At 39.9% G+C, this 19969-nt stretch overlaps 1 protein-coding gene across 2 annotated transcripts in view; it reads left to right on the top strand.

The window, feature by feature from the left end:
• Positions 1 to 17161, top strand: part of LOC109999659 (thrombospondin type-1 domain-containing protein 4) — a 50782-nt gene extending 33621 nt beyond the window's left edge. For both annotated transcript variants that reach the window (XM_065953151.1, XM_065953152.1), the window contains exons 8-18: positions 5807 to 6011; positions 7987 to 8162; positions 8670 to 8766; positions 8973 to 9170; positions 9735 to 9864; positions 10438 to 10642; positions 11980 to 12153; positions 13357 to 13530; positions 13688 to 13867; positions 14202 to 14346; positions 15638 to 17161. In XM_065953151.1, coding sequence (XP_065809223.1) covers positions 5807 to 6011; positions 7987 to 8162; positions 8670 to 8766; positions 8973 to 9170; positions 9735 to 9864; positions 10438 to 10642; positions 11980 to 12153; positions 13357 to 13530; positions 13688 to 13867; positions 14202 to 14346; positions 15638 to 15780 — 1827 coding nt within the window. In that variant the 3' untranslated portion in view covers positions 15781 to 17161. The remainder of the gene's footprint in view (positions 1 to 5806; positions 6012 to 7986; positions 8163 to 8669; positions 8767 to 8972; positions 9171 to 9734; positions 9865 to 10437; positions 10643 to 11979; positions 12154 to 13356; positions 13531 to 13687; positions 13868 to 14201; positions 14347 to 15637) is intronic.
• The last annotated feature ends 2808 nt before the right edge of the window (positions 17162 to 19969 follow it).

Raw genomic sequence — 19969 nt, 5'->3', positions numbered from 1 at the left:
TACTCTTGACAGAGAGATCAAGATCTGGCCTGAAGTATGAAATTCCATATTTAGTTTGTGGCCTTTTTCAGAATCTGGTTGCTCTAAATGGTGACAGTTGTCTCAATGTGTTTTATGTGCATTATGGGATTTTGTAAAGACATGCATGCTTTTGTTGTATGTTGTCTGTTAACATAACCAACCGTTTTGATTGGCTTATCAGTTTATCCCCTTAGAAGTTGCATAAATCCATGAAATAATAAATCATTTTGTTAGATATGGTGCTCATAGTGGAAAACACACAAAGATTTGAACTTTGGAGTTCACCACAGCACTATAGAGAATTTTAGTCAACCAATCAGTCTATCAATCAGTTTTTATTTGGGTAGCACTAACGTTTTACTGTCCCATAGCTCATTGTTTCCGTTTTACATTCTGCAGCGTTAACATTATGGCTGATACAAACCAGGTTTTCAGTAACAGGCAGTCAATTTCAGCAAAAAATAGTTGCACAGTAAGGGACCAGCTGGTCAAACCCATTGGCTATTGTCTGACGAGGTCATGATGATACAGCTCCTGGGAGCTAGTTTTTTTGGGTTTCAGTTTTAGCAACTGGTAATGCTGGGCAAAGACTTCTTGGCCATTCACTGTTCATTTTTAGCAGTTTGAGACGGCTATGGCTGCACTGGAAGTCTGTTTATCAAGATCAATAAAAGATGACTGCTGTTGGGTTTTATGATTGCATTATAACCAATGTGCCAGCCTCCTCTGCTCTCCACATGGACGGTATTTCCTGCATATAACCAATGCTCACTTAAACACCAGTCAACAGTACTTCTCGGACTACAAAATGGAAACCAGACCTTTTCCAATACCAAACATTTTGTCCCTCTCCGACATATTCGGCTTCCAAAAGCATAAATCTAGGAATAGAGACTACTATCAGGTGAACAAAGTTCAGCGGCAGAGGAGTCAGGTATTTGTGGATGTGGAGATGACAACATGAGAGTTTAATGTCTTCAAGATGTGTTTATAGCTTGTTCACTGTAACCAGGGGGCCCGAACCAAGTGGTCTCAAATGTTGCTTCATAATCATAAATAATGCTTCATAATCTAACTGTTATTTTTAAAGATCGTGAAGGATTGTTTCTGCAGTGAACTCTAAAGGAAAAACAAGTGAACATCTTCTACTCAGTAATAAATATATCCCCACAGTAACATGAATATGAGATGACGGTCGATAACTCATTTTATCTCTCATTTTCTAACTTATTATCTTCATCTCATTATTGTGACATTTGATCACATCATTCTGACTTTCTTTGACTTTGTGTTTTTCAGTTGAATTATATTTAAATTTTGTACTGAAATAACATATTTTTATCTCATCATAATCACCTATTTTGGTCACAGTTAAGACTAATCATCTGATATCACTGAAAGAGTCATTCATCTTTTTTAGTACCACACTTTTGCACATTTTCGTACGACCTCCCCTGAAAATAACTCTTTCTTAAACTTACAGTGGCCGTGCCAAAAGCCTTGTGACAGAGGAAGTGGAAGACTTAGGAGGTTAAGTAAAATAGTTTGACGCTAAATCCTTCTATTTTTACGGTCCCTGAATTCACATGACCCCAGATATTAGTTAAAATGACTTGCTTTTTTTCCCCTGTAAGATCAAGCATGCTCGTTTTCTGTGTCAACATTTGGTTTATGGCTAAAAATCAAAACTCTGACTTCTGTGAATCGTCATTTCTGAAGAGTCTTTGCCCTAATTTAATGTCAGTATTTAAGAATTAAAACTGCCATGGTGACCTTAGGTGTTGACATGACTGAACTATGGCCTGGGGAACACTAAAACTCACCTCTCAGGGTGTATTATTCTAATTATCTTGTTGTTTCTGTGGGAGAAGAATAGATCCCTGGTGACTTTGTCTCTGTGTTGAGTTCAGTTTGTAAGAAAAACTTTGCATGACTTTAACCCAGCTGCTCTGACTAACTTTAGATGACGTTGTTTTTCAGTGTTCGCAGGTTGACTGGAAATCGATTCCAACGTCCTGACACTAGTAACCATTTCCAGATGAAGCCACTTTTTCAAAATCCTGCCATAATTCCACTGAAAACAGGGTGATTTCCCGCACCAGATGGCACAAACCACCCACAGAGAGAAGTGGGAGAAACTCTCAGTAATAAGTCTTACATTTCAGGACCGACCCCTCTTTTATCAACCACAATCAGATTTGTGTTTTATCCCCTATGGTGACGATATAGGGAGTCTTTTTGTGTCATCATGCCAACAACACCTCAGTTTGAAGAGTTCACAGTTAAGGTCACATTTGTCAGAGTGAGCCTGGAGGGCAGATGTGACACTTTGTGGGATTTTTCAGAGGCACATTATGATGTTAGTTTATGTGCAGCATGCTACTGCAAGGCAGAAAGTTACTCTTGACAGTTTTTGTGATTTAAATTGTACAACTGTCCAAATCACTTTACATCAAATCATCTCTTAACCCTCTAATGCTGCCAGCATGCTTCAGAATCTGGGTGGACTGTTTGTCTGTTTGGTTATTGCTGTGGAGAAATCGCAAACTAAAAATTTGAAATGTCTAAATATTTTTTTTAATCATTTTTTCTGTTTTTTTTTGTGTGTGCATATGATCTTGCATCTAATGACCACATCTGGAAGATTTGCAGTGGTATGTATGCTTCTGTGTCCTTGATGCAGTTTAGGAAAAAAAAGCTGCGAGTGTTGTAGGTTAAAGAATCTCTTAGCGTTCACCTGTCTGTGAAGAATGAAGAACCTTTTGTGTTTTTACATCCACGGTCAGATGTTATTAGTTTGAAAATTCAGATAAGGGACGATACATTTCTTGCTTACTCTCCACTTCTACATTGAAATGTGTTCATTCAGACATTTCCCCATGCCAAATGGACACAGATAACCTCTCATCATGTCAGCATCTGTTTTACGAGAGGAACATTTTTCCCTTTTTCAGGCAAAGGCTATCAAGCTGTATAATGGTGTTGTTTTAGTTTGAAGGGGTTTATGGTGAAAATGGAGACGTGGAGGAGATATTCATTGGTAGTCATGTCATTAATTCTTCCCGTCGACTGAATTTTGGTTTGTTTTCCACGGTGGACTTTATTCGGCATGTCAAAACATCCTTAAATGTGTTTTAGAATGCATTAATGTAGTGTTCACAGTTGGATTCACTATTTGCTGGTCTGTAAAGTGAGTTATTAAAACTCAGCCTTGAATGTTATTGTGTTACATTTGGTGATTTTTACCCTGACTTAATCCAGCCCAATGCTGCCCTGCAACACTCCCTGACTGCACAAGCAGTTTTTTTTTTTCAGCTCTCTTATAGCTTGCTGCTCTTCACGCTCATCACTTATTTCCTGTGTGGAAGCAGCCACTTCATGTTTGTTTTGGCTCTGAATTGAACGAGCTGCTACGGGTGGGAGAGAGCCAGACTCTACTCTTGAGTTTTCCCCAAGTGCTTTTTTCCCCCTCCTTCCCTTTCAGCACTACCTCCATCTATTCCACTTTTCATCCCTTCGAAACTGTAAGTCTGCTGCAGGTACAGGCAACCCATAGAGATGACCATTTTACCTTCCTGTGACTGTGTTTATGTCATTTATCTTTAGAGAAAGGTTTGGCACCTCTGGGCCATGTGTAGAGCTAAAAGCCAGTCCATGTGTTATCTCTGTGGGAAATATGTTTGCATCACAAGAGGAATATGTCAGATTCAGTCCGGGAATCCACATGCAACCAAGCAGGAGGCGAGGCATACTGGCATACATAATCCCCCCCTATGATGTTGGTTTACTCGTTGGCAGCTGTGGTCTGTTCGGGACATACTCTGGCACTCCAGTCATCACAGCCCAGTATGTATGAGTATGTGGTACCTCAGTGGGACCAGTTTTGGCTTCTCAACCACCTGTTTGCACAGTGAGTTGCTTTTACTGCTGGTTTGAGTGTCTTTATGGACTGCTGATTTGAACTGTTCTATTTTTACTGTGCCCGGGTTTCCTGTTATTCATTGCCACCAGTGTGGTATAGAAAACTCACAGCCTAGAGTGTTAGGAAGGAAATTACGTTCAGTTTAAAGTCACCCCAAAAGAATGCCTCTGGAATGAAACATGTTACGCATATAAGCTATTCTATTATTGTAGTTCATGGTTTGTGTTTATGAAGTTCTTTTTACACATACAACTTGGCTTAGCTGAGTAAATATAATCTTTTAAGCCTAATTAGCCCAGTCTATAAACCTGCACACATCAAGTCAACCGTGTGAATACTTCCTTCTTCAGCTACAATGTGCACTCTGACAAAACACCACACTTCTTAATTTATTTTTAAGTTATATTTTTTGGGACATTTTGCCTTTATTTGATAGGATAACTGATGGGTTATAGTGCTACTGCGACTAGCACAATAACCCATGACACGGGAGGCACAACATACTGTAACCGCGAGACTATACAGTGCCTCAACACTTCTTTTACTCTTTGAAACCTCTGTAGCAACATTGTATGATTTAACAGCTTCTTGTTTACCTCACCTGGTTTCTGTGAAAACACTTAGTTCAGGCTCTCTTTGACTCAGGTGATTAGAATCTCTTTAAGGCCCCCTCCTTAGAAACCCACTTTCATCTGATTAGCCAGCTGTCCTGAACCATGGGAACTTAGTTTTTCTGACTTCAGTGTGTTCATGTGATTACAGTTCGGAAAGTCAGAATGTTGTAACAACAGCAAAACACAGTGATGATGCTACAAAGAAGATCTGTGGAATGCAACTGTTACAAGTTATACTTTGGAAAAAAAGTTGATGTGCAATACGTGAATTAAAGGGATACTTCACCCATTTGCGTTAAGCATTGCATCATTAGAAACCTGGTAGTAGTTTTGAATGGTCGTGCATCCAGCCCTAATTTCCCCGAGACAGGAAATCTTTGTATTTCTGAGTCTGAAAAGGAGCTTCCAGTGGAAGCTGTTGCGGTTAGTGGGGTGAAACTACAATGCTAGTTCCTCATATTTTCGACCACTGAAGCTACAGACCAATCACAGATCAGTGGGTGGGAACTCACTCCCAGAATCGAAACTTAACGTCCGCCATATTGCTTGTAACGGTCGAATTTCCCTCTGGTATTAATAAAGTATTTCTGATTCTGATTCTGAAATCGAGGACCTTAGTGGGAGTGGCCTGCGGTACTGTGCATTCTGGGATTTGGTGTCTTTCATCCACATGAGCCAAAAAGATACTTTCTGCCTTTTCTCAGCCAAGAAGGCACCAACTTCAAAATGTATTTCACATTTCTACATATATGACCCAATGTCAACACAGATTCATGTTTCAGAGGGTGAAGTATCCCTTTAATAAAAAGTATGTTTACATTGACAAAACATATTTTGCCCCCCATTTGATGATGATTCTGACGTCAAGGCGGGAAGTCAGACGCCTAATTATTTTCCGATTTTCCCAGTTGTTGTTCCGACTTGAGCATGTGTTCATTTTACAACTCGGAAACTAGTTTTTCCGATGTGTCCGACACCACATGAATGCATCATTATTTTGCCTGGCATATGACCATATTAGGAATTCTGTGACTCTGTGATGACACAAAATCACCATGGTAGAAAAAACCTGCCTCCAACCAGAGCAACCTGCAGACTGAGCTCTGAAGACAGACACATTTACCTGCTGATTTAAAACTTTGCCCACATTTTAGTTTGAATATCCAACATTCTAACAATAATTAACTCCTGAAAATCAACACATTATAACACCCACCCTTTAATGTTGTGTTTTCTCTTCTGTTTCCAGAGTCTAGGCTGCGATGAGTATCTCGGTTCAGGAAAGGTGATGGACAAGTGTGGCGTGTGTGGAGGCGACAACTCAACCTGCAGGCTGGTCTCTGGAGTGTTCAAACACAGTTTAACCAAGATCGGCTACCACAAGATAGTAGAGATCCCAGAGGGAGCCACCAAGATCAACGTCACAGAAATGGTGAAGAGCAGGAACTACTTAGGTGGGGGAAAAAACACTTTTATGTTTAATCTGTGCTCAACAGTACCAGTTCTGTTTTCAGATAGACTTGTAGATTCACAAAGATTCACAAAGAGAAAGTGAGGCTGGTTCGAGCTGTGGTCGTCTGTTTTCTTGCCAAGGATTGGTTTTATGGTTTCTGTCTTTGTTTCTGTTTCAAATCTGGGTGAACGATTCAAGACACAATTACCAAAAGAACAAAACTAAATGTGACCATGATTGAAAGTTTTTATTTTGTTAGTGAACTCAAGATTGTGAAACTCTGCTCATCCAACAAAAAGTGATGTGAAGTGCAGCATCTGTATGAAATCATCAAACACTAATACTTATTTGGCATCGATTAGTTTGAGAGGACAGGCCTTTTTTTTAAATACGTCAGTTGTTAAATGGTTTGAACAGACAGCAGTGCTTCAAAATGGAAAACATCTCCTTTTGTTTTTCTGCTGAAAATATCGTTTCATTTGAGGCTTTGCAGCGTTTGCTGGATAATGTGTGTCCTGTTACAGCTAATTTAGCTTTCTCTTGGCAAACTGAGAGTTCCTGTTTTCATCCAACTCTTCAGTGTCATCAATTGCAGTCCACTGCAGATCTCTGCTTCATACTGCTCATAACACATATAGAAGAAACAATCATCTCTGTGCACTTCCTGTATTATTACATTACAAATCTAAAGTCTTGACATCAGTGAAAAGAAGGGTCATGGAAGATAAGGATCAAAATGATAAGATGATAAATAGGATTGTCGTTTGGTACATGGACATATGACAGGTCTTCTACTTCTAGCTGTGTTGCAGCAGCTGCTTTGTCTAAAAAGGCAGATGGACCAGCGGGTGGTGTCACTTTTTCAGGGTCTCTCCAGTGGGTAGCATATATTACCACCCAGCAGTGAGCAGCAGCCTTTCACCGGAGCTTCTGAGTGTAACGCATCAGCCAGATAATTGCCAACTTAATAGAGTTGCGACAGTGGGACACGGTGGTGGATTATTTTCAGAAGCGGCTGCTGGAATGTCACACATTGTTTAATGAGAGCCATGCGGTAGGTTTAGAAGACCAGGGTATTGGCCCTGATTTCCCCCCACTGTCTCTCCCCTCAAGGGAAAGTGCATAAACACACTTTCATTAGAGGATCTTACCCCTAAAGCCTTGCCAGCCTTTTTAATTAAGGTGAGGAATTTCAGCACTGTGTGGAAAATTAACAACACCAAGGATGGATTCAGAACCTTTCAAATACAAGGTACTTGGTTTTCAAGTATGTCCCGCTTTCTTTCATGAGCCCACCATTTATATACAGACAAGTACACTGAGCTGTGTAAAGACGTCCTCTCTTTCAGTAAACATTTATATACTTGTACTATAGACATCATTTTGACAGTGGAAGTAAATCACGCATAAACAATTACTCCCCTCATGCAAGAGAACGTCAAACAGCCTTGATAGTAAAATAAACAGTCATCTTAAAACTATTTTTTCAATTCATTGGAAAGGTACAAAATTCCAAGCATAGTTTAAAAGTATTTTTAAATGTGAACAAAAATATGAAACAAAAAATGTGAATCCAGCAGGAGCCACCTTCTGTATCCTCACCACATCTTGGATTTTCTCTCAATAGCCCTCTGTTCTACGCTGTGCATGACTAATGTGCTTTAGTAGTCCAAACGCTCTTTTACAACCCCATCTAATGTTACACTTCTAATGCTTTTCTAATGGCCTCTTGTACTTAATCCATGAAATCAGTGGAAAACATCTTTGGAGGATGTGTTACAGCATTTGCATGAAAGATTTGTCAGCACAATCAGATCCTGTGCTTTGTGATTTACCTTTTAGGGTAAGCAGCTGTCATTATGCCTAATTGATATCACATTAAGCAATAAATGGAAGAGGTTTGGTAGTTATGTTTCTTTTTGTCTGAGCCCAAACTTTGGAGATGTTTGTATGGTTATTCGCTCTGTATCCTCCAGCTCTCCGGAGTCGATCAGGCAGATCCATCATTAATGGAAACTGGGCGATAGACCGACCAGGGATGTACGAGGGAGTGGGGACCATGTTCACCTACCGACGGCCTAATGAAATCCGGAGCACAGCTGGGGAGTCCTTTCTAGCTGAGGGTCCCACCAATGAGATCCTGGATGTTTATGTAAGTAGAAGAATGGACTCGGACCACCAGATACTAACAGCAGTCACTCTCCTTCTTGTTTAGTCATGCTTTGTAGAGTTTGTTCAAGTCAGGTCGAGTCATAGACAGTACATAGGAAGTAGATGTAGCCACTGTGACTGACCTCCTCCATTGGTTTGGTTATCCAAATTCCAACACTTGATTTTGACTTCAGGGTTGTTGCCATCTGCTTTCTGAACTAGAAGTGGCCGTATTAGAATGACAGGGTGTTAAAGCCTTATATTTGTTTAAAGGACGCCATATACAACAATTTTGTACTTACAGGCAGTCATGTTCTAAGGAATATCTTACTGTGTTGTTGATTTGACACTAAAAAGGCCATGAATTAATAAACATCATAAGATGGTAGTGAAGACTCAAACAAGTCATTGAGTCCTAAACTCATTCAAAAAATGTTTACGACGATTGTCGTTTCAGAATTTAAAACTTTTAAGAAAGTATTATTTTAATATTTTTACTCTACCTCAGATGATCTTCCAGCAGCCAAACCCGGGTATTCACTATGAATACGTTCTACCCTCTGAGACACCAGTCGACCCTCAGCAGCCAAATCACAGACATGAAGGTAACAAGGCCCACTGTACTTCCCCTTTAAATAATTTCTTACATCAGATTAACCTTATTATTAATCATTCATAGATGTAAGATTGATGAAGAAAATAACTAGCAGATATACAGTTATCCAACCAACCTGGTATCTTTTCATCCCTACTGATCTAGTATTATAGCTATGTTTCTTAGTGTGTCTAATCTCACATCTCCATGGTTTAGGGAATGCTGTAAAAGTACAAGCTGAATACGACCATCACCCCAACCCTCGCCAGGAAAATTTAACTCCTGCAGGTGGGGGGAGGGTTCCTCCTAGTCTTCCTGACAACCACGTTCCCGTCGTACAGCCTCCCAGACGTGTGCGAGAGTACAACTGGAAACAGGCTGGAACCACAGAGTGCAGCGCCTCATGTGGGAAAGGTAAGTCGTTCAGTTTGTGAACTACTAGTTGCAGATTATCTACAGTAAAGTAAGCATACATTTTTACCCCATACACATTGAAAGCAAACCATAAGGCCTGTTGGTTAAAATCCTATAATGTCACTAAATGTGTTGATTAATCCTACATTCATAAAACACATTTGTTTTTATACAAATACATTTTTTGTGTTTCAGTTTTAGGACTTTGTGCTTGAATTTGAAGCTGTTCATTAAACAGACTGAAGGGAATACTAATGTCTCTATGTGACCTACAAAGGCAAACAAGATAATCATGACAATAATCAAGACAGACTATTTTTATTTTGTTATATAAATACCTGTAACAACTGTCATATTGTACATTGTACAACAAATATACACAATGATTGATACATTTGACTGATAAAAGAAAGAAAAATCAGACATTTGTCAGAAATACTATCAGTATATACAGGACGAGATCAGTGAAGAGATAAGGTACTGCTTTGTCCACAGGGGGTGCCAAATAGACACCAATTTAAAGTTCATTACAGTAGCTTAAAATCTACTTTGTATGCTTCTCAGGGTTCAGATACTCCATCTTTCAATGTGTCTCCCGGGTAAACCACGTCCAGGTATCAGAGACTCTGTGTGACAGCAGCAGCAGACCGACTCCTCAGGAAGAGGCCTGCAACCTGCAGCCCTGCCCTGCCTTGTGAGAAACATCACTCTTCTGATCTCACACAAGAGCACACTTCTGAATGCTGCTACATTAAGTATACACATCATTATCGTTAAAGCATTAACATATCGTCCTATAAGATCAGGATATGTATTATATGTGCTGTAAATGCAGCTTCGTCTTAGCTTAGGGTCAGACATGGGAGTTGCTACTTAGAGCTCAGATGGTGGATACTTTTCACATTAGAGACTGTCATAATGTCATCTGCCCTCACAGGTTTAAAAAGCAACAGCAGAGCTGGGAGGTCAGGGCCCCTAAGTGATTGGCCTGGAGGGCCAATTTGAATCCAAAATGTTGATGTACCTTAGACTGACTAACTTTGAGATTCTGCAGCGTATGTAACATTTGCCTTGTGTTCATGGGTTAGGAAAGCAAGATATGTGAACACAACATTTGCAATTTAATGTTGACATATGATGGAAAACACATTTATACAAACAAATGACTATTAAAACAAAACATATACTACCTATTTAAATACATAAATCAATAAATGTGCACTGCCAAAGATACCTTTCTAACATCAAGCCTTTTCCCCCTGAGCAGCTGGGACATTGGAGAGTGGTCAGAGTGCAGTAAAACCTGCGGCCTGGGGATGCAGCACCGCCAGGTCCTTTGTCGGCAGATTTATGCCAACCGCACTCTCAACGTCCACACGAGCCACTGTCGACACTTAGAGCGTCCCGAAATCACCAGTACATGCCAGCTGAAGATCTGCAGTGAGTGGCAGATCCGCTCCGATTGGACCGCTGTGAGTGACAGCTGTTAGTCACAATGTGACTGCATTGATCTCTCTGCCCTTTAGTTAATATAGTTTAAGGTCACATATTATCCTCCTTTTCAACAAGTTTAAATAAGTCTCAGAGCTCCCAAAAACCTGTCTATGAAGTTTCTTGTTCTAAATCCACTCTGATCCTGTAATTGATCATGCCTATAAACCCCTCTATTTCAGCCCTGCTCAGAACAGGCTGTTTCTGTGTCTGCTCACACACCTCTGGAATTGTTTACGTGAGAAGGCAGACTCAGAGGGCAGAACAAACACCTAGCCAGAGTGTCACCCACCTGGGGGAGGGGCTACTGCCCTTTGTGATGTCATGAAGGAAACATTTTCCAAACGGCCTGTTTGAGCACACATTTTCTGAAAAGTGGAGCAGGCAAAATATGGAGAGGATGAACGTTTCTCATTATTGGGGGTTTGTAGAAAGACTAAGGACACTTATTAGTTTTAGAGAAACATGGTTAAGTGTATTTTTGCATAATATGTGACCTTAAATAGATGAGATGTATCAGATAGTTCTGTACATGCATGAAATGTTATCCCAGATGTCAGTATCATATTTTTTCTTTTATTCTTGTATCAACCTCTTTAAAGGAATCGTTCTTGAATAACACACCTACTGTGATACTGGATCTGTTGTAAAAAAAAATCATGCCAGAGACAATAAGCTTTGTTTACAGTGGAAAATGTAAGTCAGTGTTTTTGTGTCTATATTACATCTTTGTGTTGTGTTAATTAAAATGAGCTTTATATTTAAAAAATAATAATGTAGGAAAAGGCAATGTGAAAGAGGTCACTTGAAGTGAGGATCCTTGAGAATCTGCTTATTCTGCAGCTCCCCTTGGCCTTACAAAGCTCTACAGTCACTTTCAGCACATCTTTCATCCGTCTGGGTGCAGCCTTACTTTTCTGGTTCGGTCTAACTATTCTCATTGTGCAGCTCTGGAGAGTCATGACGGATTTATCAAAAATATTCTTGATATATGTTTTTGAAATATGAAATATCTGGTGACAGAGTAAGCAGTCAGACTCTGAGTAGATGCATAGGCACAGCAGGAGTGCACATTATATGTCCTCTATGAGCTCAGCAGGATGCAAAGAAAACATACAGAAATTCAAAACTTGACACCTGGAATAAGAAGCTTACCTTGGAAAACCATAGACAGAATCCACTTTTTTTTTAACAGATACATTAATGTACTTGATAAATAAAGCTTAAAACCAATGTAATGAAAAACATAATCAATCATTCTGGCTCCCCTGCAGTGTGTACTTCTACTGTGCTAACCATATGGCCTGTGTCTCTGTAGTGCTCGGTGCCATGTGGGCTGGGTCAGAGATCACGGGAGGTTCGCTGTGTCAGCAACGTGGGCGACTTTGTTCCAGACGATGAGTGCAACATGAATCTGCGGCCCAATGACGTGGAGAACTGTGACATGGGAGCTTGTGCCAAGAGCTGGTTCTACACAGAGTGGGGCAACAGGGTAGGTGTTACAGTTAAATGGAGGCATAGAGATTTCCATTCATTTCTAATAACAGTGGTAGTCATTGTATAGGTCTATCTTTAAGCATTCAGATAATGTTAAGATCTTTAAAATAGAATGTGACATTTGGAAACATAGCTTGGATACAATGTTAGGTCTAATGTTAAGGTCAGATCTATATTTAATCATCTGTGGCTCACATGATCATAAATGAACAACGTCTGACTAGATTCTGTGATAAGGCTGATTGATCTACTCAATGTCCTTCAATGCCAATTACCACAACCAGAGTGTTGAGTGTCTTTTTTGGATCCACCAATCACAGCTTTTTGAAAGAATGTGTCATACCTAGCCTCCTCTCCAGTACGATAAACGTTTGTGTCCCCTCCCTATATACTCTGATAACGTTCCCGACTAATCAATAAGCTAGATCTTTTAAAGCTTTCGTGAGGAGCTCTTACGGAGTATTGTCAGAATGTTTGTGAATATTGGCTCAGATTATTTTTTACGTTTTTTATGTAGCCTGAAAATGCAGCGGTAGAGTGTCATTATAACAGTTAAAAAGATTTTCTCTTAGCTTAGATTTAGTGGCTGTAGACAGGAATAATTCAGACTGGGAGACAAAACCACCAGTAAATTACACTAACAGGAGCAGGGACATCTTATTTGACAAGCTCCTGTTTAACTTAAGTAAGGGACAATGCCTGAGGAGATGTAGGCCTATATTTTCAAGGATTCATGGACAAGTGGAGGCCAGAACAGAACTCCATATCTTCCTGCATGGGCACATCAGGGAATTATCCTGCTTGTGAAGTGGTCACTTGAAACATAATCCTTAATTTAGAATATAAAGTTTCACTATAAAGCAAACTTCTTCCTCCTGTGGATTTGTCCAAGAGCTGGAAAATCATCAGTTTATAAAGTTCTTATGCAATAACAATGTTGTTGTATTAGATATACAATGTATCTTTGATAGGATTTGACAACTGGGCATATTTCTTGGCTGTTAAAACTTACAGTATAGAACCTTTTGACTAAGCTATCAGCAAGAGAGCTAAGGATATGCGAGCAAGATTCAAAAGTTAGTGCACAGTCATTCAGTTTTTTTATCAAATAAAATCCGTCACTAGCGTATGTAAAGAGAAGAGAAATATGTTTTTTTGCAGGTTCATGAATTTCATTACCAGTGTTTCTACTCCACAGTGTTCTGCTGAATGTGGGATGGGAGTACGATCCAGAGGAATCCTCTGCCTGACCAACCACATCAGTAGTCTTCCTCTGGCGGGTTGCGGCAGTGAGCGGCCCGCCGACTCTCAGGTCTGCAACAACGGCCCGTGTGAGAACCGCATCGAGTGGTTCACAGGCCCGTGGAGCCAGGTATGAGGATTGACTGAAGGTCAGGCAGGGCTTATGAGGAGGTTGTCTGGAGTAGCTAATTATATGGGATTTAAGTTGATTTTACAGTGACATGCATTTCTTCTGTCTCAGTTTGTATGTAATTGAATCCATATGTTGTCCTGTTACATGTGAGCAGTGCTCTGCAGAGTGTGGTGCAGGCAGTCAGCAGAGGTCAGTGGTGTGCCTAGTAAAATCAGATGAAGGATTCACCGTCATGCCACCGTACGAGTGCTCATCTTTGGATCGGCCCCTCGGCCAGCAAAGCTGCCACCTGAAGGCATGTGGAGCAAAGTGGTACCACACCGACTGGAGCTCCGTGAGTAGGATAAAAAAACTGTTTCCATTTGGCTGTTTAGATGCCCTTAAGCAACATGTCTACTCCCTATTACGCCTACTAGCTGGGTAATGGCCAACAGGGCCATTTTGGAGTCACAACACAGCACAGATGTTTCATTTAGACCACAGGGGACTGTTTTAAAAGGTGGAAAAGGTGGAAAAGGGGTATAATATGTCCTCTTTAAAGTAGGTTGATCCTCTAGACATTGAAAGTGAATGTTAGCGAAGTCACTGAAGTGCCACCAGTAGACACACTGTTGGTGGAGTTTGATTCATCTACTTCTGGCTGATCTCACTGACTCCTGTCCTTCCAGTGTTCAAAAACATGTGAGAGAGGTTTCCGTGTTCGGGAGGTGCGCTGCCTGTCTGATGACATGCTCTCCAGCGAGGGCTGTGACGAGAAGCTGAAACCAGCAGACAAGGAGGACTGCAACCCAGAGCCCTGCATACCTCAAATAGGTCAGTCATATCATTATATTACAACATTATTATTAGATTAGGTATTATGGTATTATTAGGCTAGATGTACCATTAGCTAACATGCCTCTTTGGTGCTTATGGCCAAGCAAAATCCCTTTTGTCGTCTTTTGTATATTTGAGTATCATCTGTATAACAATGACTACTTATGGAGTGCTTCCTGATGGTATTACTCAAAGGCAGCACATATTAAGTGAAAAGAATCAGTCAAAAAAAAAGATCTTATGAAGCAGCAGACATGGAAACAACAAGATGGAGCCGTCGCCCTGTAAGGCAAGGCAAGTTTATTTATATAGCACCTTTCAGACACCAGGCGATTCAAAGTGCTTTACACAGGCACAAAAAGCATTTCAAACATTTCACAAGATAATAATAAAACAATAAACACAGAAGAAGGCAATATAAGTTGAGGTAAAAATAAGATTTAGATACAAATAAGTTTAATAAAAAGTAATTGATCAAAAGAAAACAGTAAAAACGTATTGTCAATACACACATACACATATCTGTGAGTAAAACAAAGCAAAGTAGGTAAATGTCTCTAATAACTGACATGGTGGTTTACTCAAATGCCACATTGAACAGAAATGTTTTGAGCCCTGATTTAAATGTGTCAACTGTTTTAGCACACCTCAGACTCTCTGGCCATTTGTTCCAGAGGTGGGGGGCATACAAACCAAAAGCCCCCTCAGTCTGCTTTGTTCTTATTCTGGGCACAGTGAGGAGGCCTGCCCCAGAAGATCTGAGCGGTCTGGGTGCCTCACACGGTGTAAGTAGGTCTGAGAGGTATTCAGGGCAGAGACCACCAGCAGGGAGAGGCATGGGGGTTTGGTGCATGCCAAGCCAGGGTGGCAGGCATAGGTGGATTGCCTTAGCATGCTAATCCCTGGCAGCGCAGGAACGTCACCTTTCTGGTGGGGGAAGTAGCTGGTGCTGGAGGTGGAGCGCTACCAGCTAGATATAGTTGGGCTCACCTCAACAGACAGCACCGGTTCTGCAACCAAACTCCTGGAGAGGGGCTGGACTCTCTCCTTTTCTTGCGTTGCCCAGGGTGAGAGGCGCCGGGCAGGTGTGGGGGATACTCATATGCCCCCTGCTCAATGCCGCTGTGTTGGGAGTTTTCCCCGGGGCTATGTGGGGAAAAAGCAAGGCATTGGATTTGAAACTTCAACAGAAGTAGTTTCAGCAGCATTTAGGGGCTATAAATGTTTAAAACTCTGTAGGATTTACTCAATCTTCATAATAAGAAAAAACTTTTTTTTTCCCTTTCAGATGAGAATTGCAGAGACAAATACTTTAACTGCAACGTGGTGGTTCAGGCTCGCCTCTGTGTGTATGATTACTACAAGATGACATGCTGTGCCTCATGTTCTCGGGTGGCCCACAGACAGTCCATCAAGCGGGTTCGCAGCTAGCACTCTCTACCGAAAGCCCAACATTGGGAAGAACTCAAAAACCGTTGCAGGCACTCTTCCTCCCTTGGCCTGCCCAGGGAGAGGATTGACAGGACCTTGGCGTAAATGGGCGCCAAGGACTGAAGCTGAAGAAGGAACACTTCAGTTGAGTCGTTTGGAAACAGCTAAAGGGAAAAAGGAATATCTAAGAATTGTTGAGGCAAGGAATCCACTCACTGCATAAACAGAGCGCTGGTTTGGTGAGAGATATCAGAAGCAAACCACAAACATACAAAAAATGGATTTTACACAGCATTTCAAATTAAGGATCCACCTTGTTTTCAAACAGAGCAGTTTTCAGCCTCCTACTGCAAATAACAGCTCTTGATGTATTACAGGAGATTGAAGAGAAGAGTTCCTGAAAATGTTTTAGGAAGACTTTATATAAGAAAGTATATGAACTCTTTTGTTTTTTTACACTATGATGCTCAGATTTTTGCTCAGATTTCATTTGGTGTTTCACTTATTATCAACTATTTAACATCCACTTTGTTGACCAAAGATATGTAACGTTTTCAAGCTGAAGACAATGACATTTTTTTTTATTTTTTTTTAACAAATATTGTGTATCTAAGCCTAGATGGTGCTAAAGGTACATCCATAACACAGCATAGAATCACAAGCAGAATCTCTGAATGTCAACTCTTTGTGCCACAGATGAGGTTTTTCTGATCATCTTAACCAGTAAAACCAGTTTTATTTTCAATCATGGATAACCATGAGGTTTAAATGCAGCCTATGTAACATGGATGTACATATGTATGTATGACAGAGTGAATGATAAAGATCTTTTTTAAGGGTTCTCAAACGGTCCTTCCAGTAACTGGAGAGAAAATAGCCCTCTTTATTTATTTATGTGGCTCCCCAGGGGAGGACGCTGGTTTTATCGGCCACCAGTGGCCCCTGTCTGTCTGGCTGTGGGGATAAAAAGCCCCTGCCATGTCTCCACCAATCACAGCCTCTGAACTGACTGTAGGCATTCCACACCTGGATGGTAGAAGCAGATGGTGAAAAAACTCACATATTTGGTAGAAATTAAATAAAAATTGCGTGTGTATTGTCTTTGGGAGACGATCATTCCACGATTCTTGTTAAATCACCAATAATAAATACATTGAATTATTCATATTGTTAATATCTGATTGTATAGATGAATCATGACAGTATTTTTGATTATTTATCTGGTACAGTTTATATGTGGTTTACATTTATAGTACACCATATACCCCTTCTTTCATTTTCATACAAAACCTACACACTGTACCTCTTGATTGTTCAATTGTTTTTGTATAACATGTTATCAGTACCCTCCACGCACAATAAACATACCTCTGATCTGTAAGTACTGCAGTGCATCAGTTTTTAAGTTCACCATGACTCGTGTGCATTTTTAACCTTTAAAAAAAAACTTTGTAACAAAATAATCCAGACTTATTGCTTTAGAATACCCAAATTCTTCATAATTTAACAATTGACACATAGGAAAATTAATTTATTGTTTTTTTTAAATATTTGACAGTCATGGAGTCTTCTTGAGAATTCTTCAAAACAAACTGAAATAAACAAATTACAAATAACTGTTACAATGAAAAGCAAACTTTACACTAAATGATTCTGCTTGAAGTATGTTATTCAAGTCGTCCATCTAGAGGACAAACGTGGTATTACAACAACAGATCAGGAGAATCGTTACACCTAGTAAATGGACGCTACTTTATTTTCAAGATGAAACTTGTCTCATTTTATCAAAGATTTTCTCAAGGGATTTAAAAACAGTGGATCTTTACTGCTCTATTTCACATATAGATATTTTGTCCAAGTTTGTCCTTTACACTACGGATATATCTAAAAAAAAAAAAAAAAAAAGTTTTTTGTGAATTACTTTTTGCCAAGGACAATAATATATATTTTTTTTATATTAAAATTCACGTTTGATAATGCTTTTTTTTATCTGTCTCTTGGAAGCATCTTAATGGGAAAAAATAATATAATAATAATAATAATAGATTCAAATGTCTTACTTCTTTTAACAGACTGCCATACCATGATTTAAGAGGCCTTGGAAGACCAGTTATTCCTATTTCATGGGTTGTTGTTTATCATTTCATAACTTTTCCCATAAAATGAAATGTTTAATCACTAGATGTAGCCTGTTTATTAAAACTAAATTGTTCACAGTGGCCTGTACCATTCTCAAAGCAGCTGACATCCTGTGTTGTGGTGAGTGTGACTCAAATGTGGAGGGGAAACATCAATCTGTTTTCTCTTCTTTAATATCAAGAAGCTACTGATACTTTGATATCGGGCATCAGATGACCTGACATTAACAGCCCGGATCTCCTCGATGTGTTTTCTGAGCAGAGTTTATTTTTTCAGTGGAAGACTGATGAGCGTTGCCTCCACCTCTGACAACATCCACTAGGTCTGGAAACCCTGAACAGTCTTTCCCTACGGCTGACTTATGGACGTATTCTGCCTTTTTTAGATTGAACATGGCTGCAGCGCTGAATTCTTTAACAGCATGTCATAGTTGATCACTGTGTAACTCTAGTTTACACTGTAAACTGTCTCTGTAGGAGGCAGACGTACGCATAGATTTTTTTCTATTGAATGACAGCGGCCTCTGGTGGCTAATTCTTGCTAGTGTTCTTATGCGTCTAGACAATACTCCCTCCTTTAAAAAGTGTTATTGATGTGTTACGTCCTCACAGCTTTTACAAAAATGTATATGTATCACAAACATAAGGCATTCAGTCAACCATGGATGCTAACAGAGCAGCTGCTTTAGTGAAAAAAGGGAAATAATACCTTAAAAGGCGATGGTAGCACAGACTGTGAGGACTCGCTATGTTGGTATGGACCAACTATGAAATTGGGACTGGTTGCTGTGGAGGCACTGTTCACTTCCTGGGCACTGTCGATGTGCCCTTGAGCAAAGCACCATCATTTTAACTGCTCATGGGTGTGCAGCCCCCTCACTCTGACATCTCTCAATAAATAACATTGTGTACAGTCATACACCGATTTTTAAACAAATATTTATTGCAATCCCATTTAAACCAAACTGGCAAGGTTCTCCATAACAGTTGACTTCTTTACGTGAATCCAACAGGTATTTGACATAACAATGCCCTGTAGGCTTTCATCATATTTGACCCAATGAAAAAGTTACCACTAACGCAGGTTTATGAACCTGTTTTTTAAATTCTTTTTTATTTCCCGATTCAGACCTTAACGACACAAGTTTAGCTGTTTTAGATGAATGTTTTAACCCCCTTTAAAGCAGTATACACACACTTCTGATCCATGCATTTTTCTGATGTTATCTTGTTTAAGTTCAAGATGACAAACATATACAACGATTCAACCTATAAGGGAAATAACTGTTCTGGGTATGCCAACCTAAAGGCCTGAGTGCTGCATTCCCAACAGGATGTTCAAGAGAAGCAAAAACTACAGTATGTAGAATACAGAAATGACCTCTAATGAAAGTTTCTTATTGAAGTCATCCATCTAGAGAACAGTGGCTGTCTTATAGAAAACACTTATTATAATTCAATTTTAAATAATTCTGCTCCATCTTGTTATGGACGGGTTTCTCTGCTCATCAAGAGCGACTGACTGCACCTGTGATGCTCTCCCTCACCTGATGGCTGATGACAATCATCTGGGCTGGGAGGTGGAAGTTTCTTTTCTCAGATGGCTGTGTGCATCCAGAGAGTTAACACCATCAGTTGGCGTTCTGTGCTTTTGTTTTTGAATGGAGATCTTAGTTGTGTTTGTGTTTTGAAAATCTATTTGTGACTCCTTCCATTACCCCCCCTGTTCTTTGACTCCCACTTATCTTTTGATTTGGACTCGAATTGTATTTTTGTCAGTTTTGATGGAATCAGTGGGTGGTTTTGAAGGTGCTATGTTTTCCTTCCACCTTCAAGAAACCCAAGGCCCACTTATGTGGTACCTTTTTGTAAAACGTAGTGTGTTGTTTGTTTCCAAACTCGCGACCTCTGTCAGTCAGATTTTGTTTACTGGGGGGAACGTTACAATCTTTAAATGGAAGAGTGAGAAAATCTTTCTGTCCAATAACATGAAGAGTGACTACTCATTGACATTTGACTGATAAATAAAAAGAGAAAAAAAACTGCTATCA

Source organism: Labrus bergylta, chromosome 3 (genome assembly GCF_963930695.1).
Source record: "Labrus bergylta chromosome 3, fLabBer1.1, whole genome shotgun sequence".
Lineage (NCBI taxonomy): Eukaryota > Metazoa > Chordata > Actinopteri > Labriformes > Labridae > Labrus > Labrus bergylta.
This window is presented reverse-complemented; position numbering and strand designations above follow the sequence as displayed.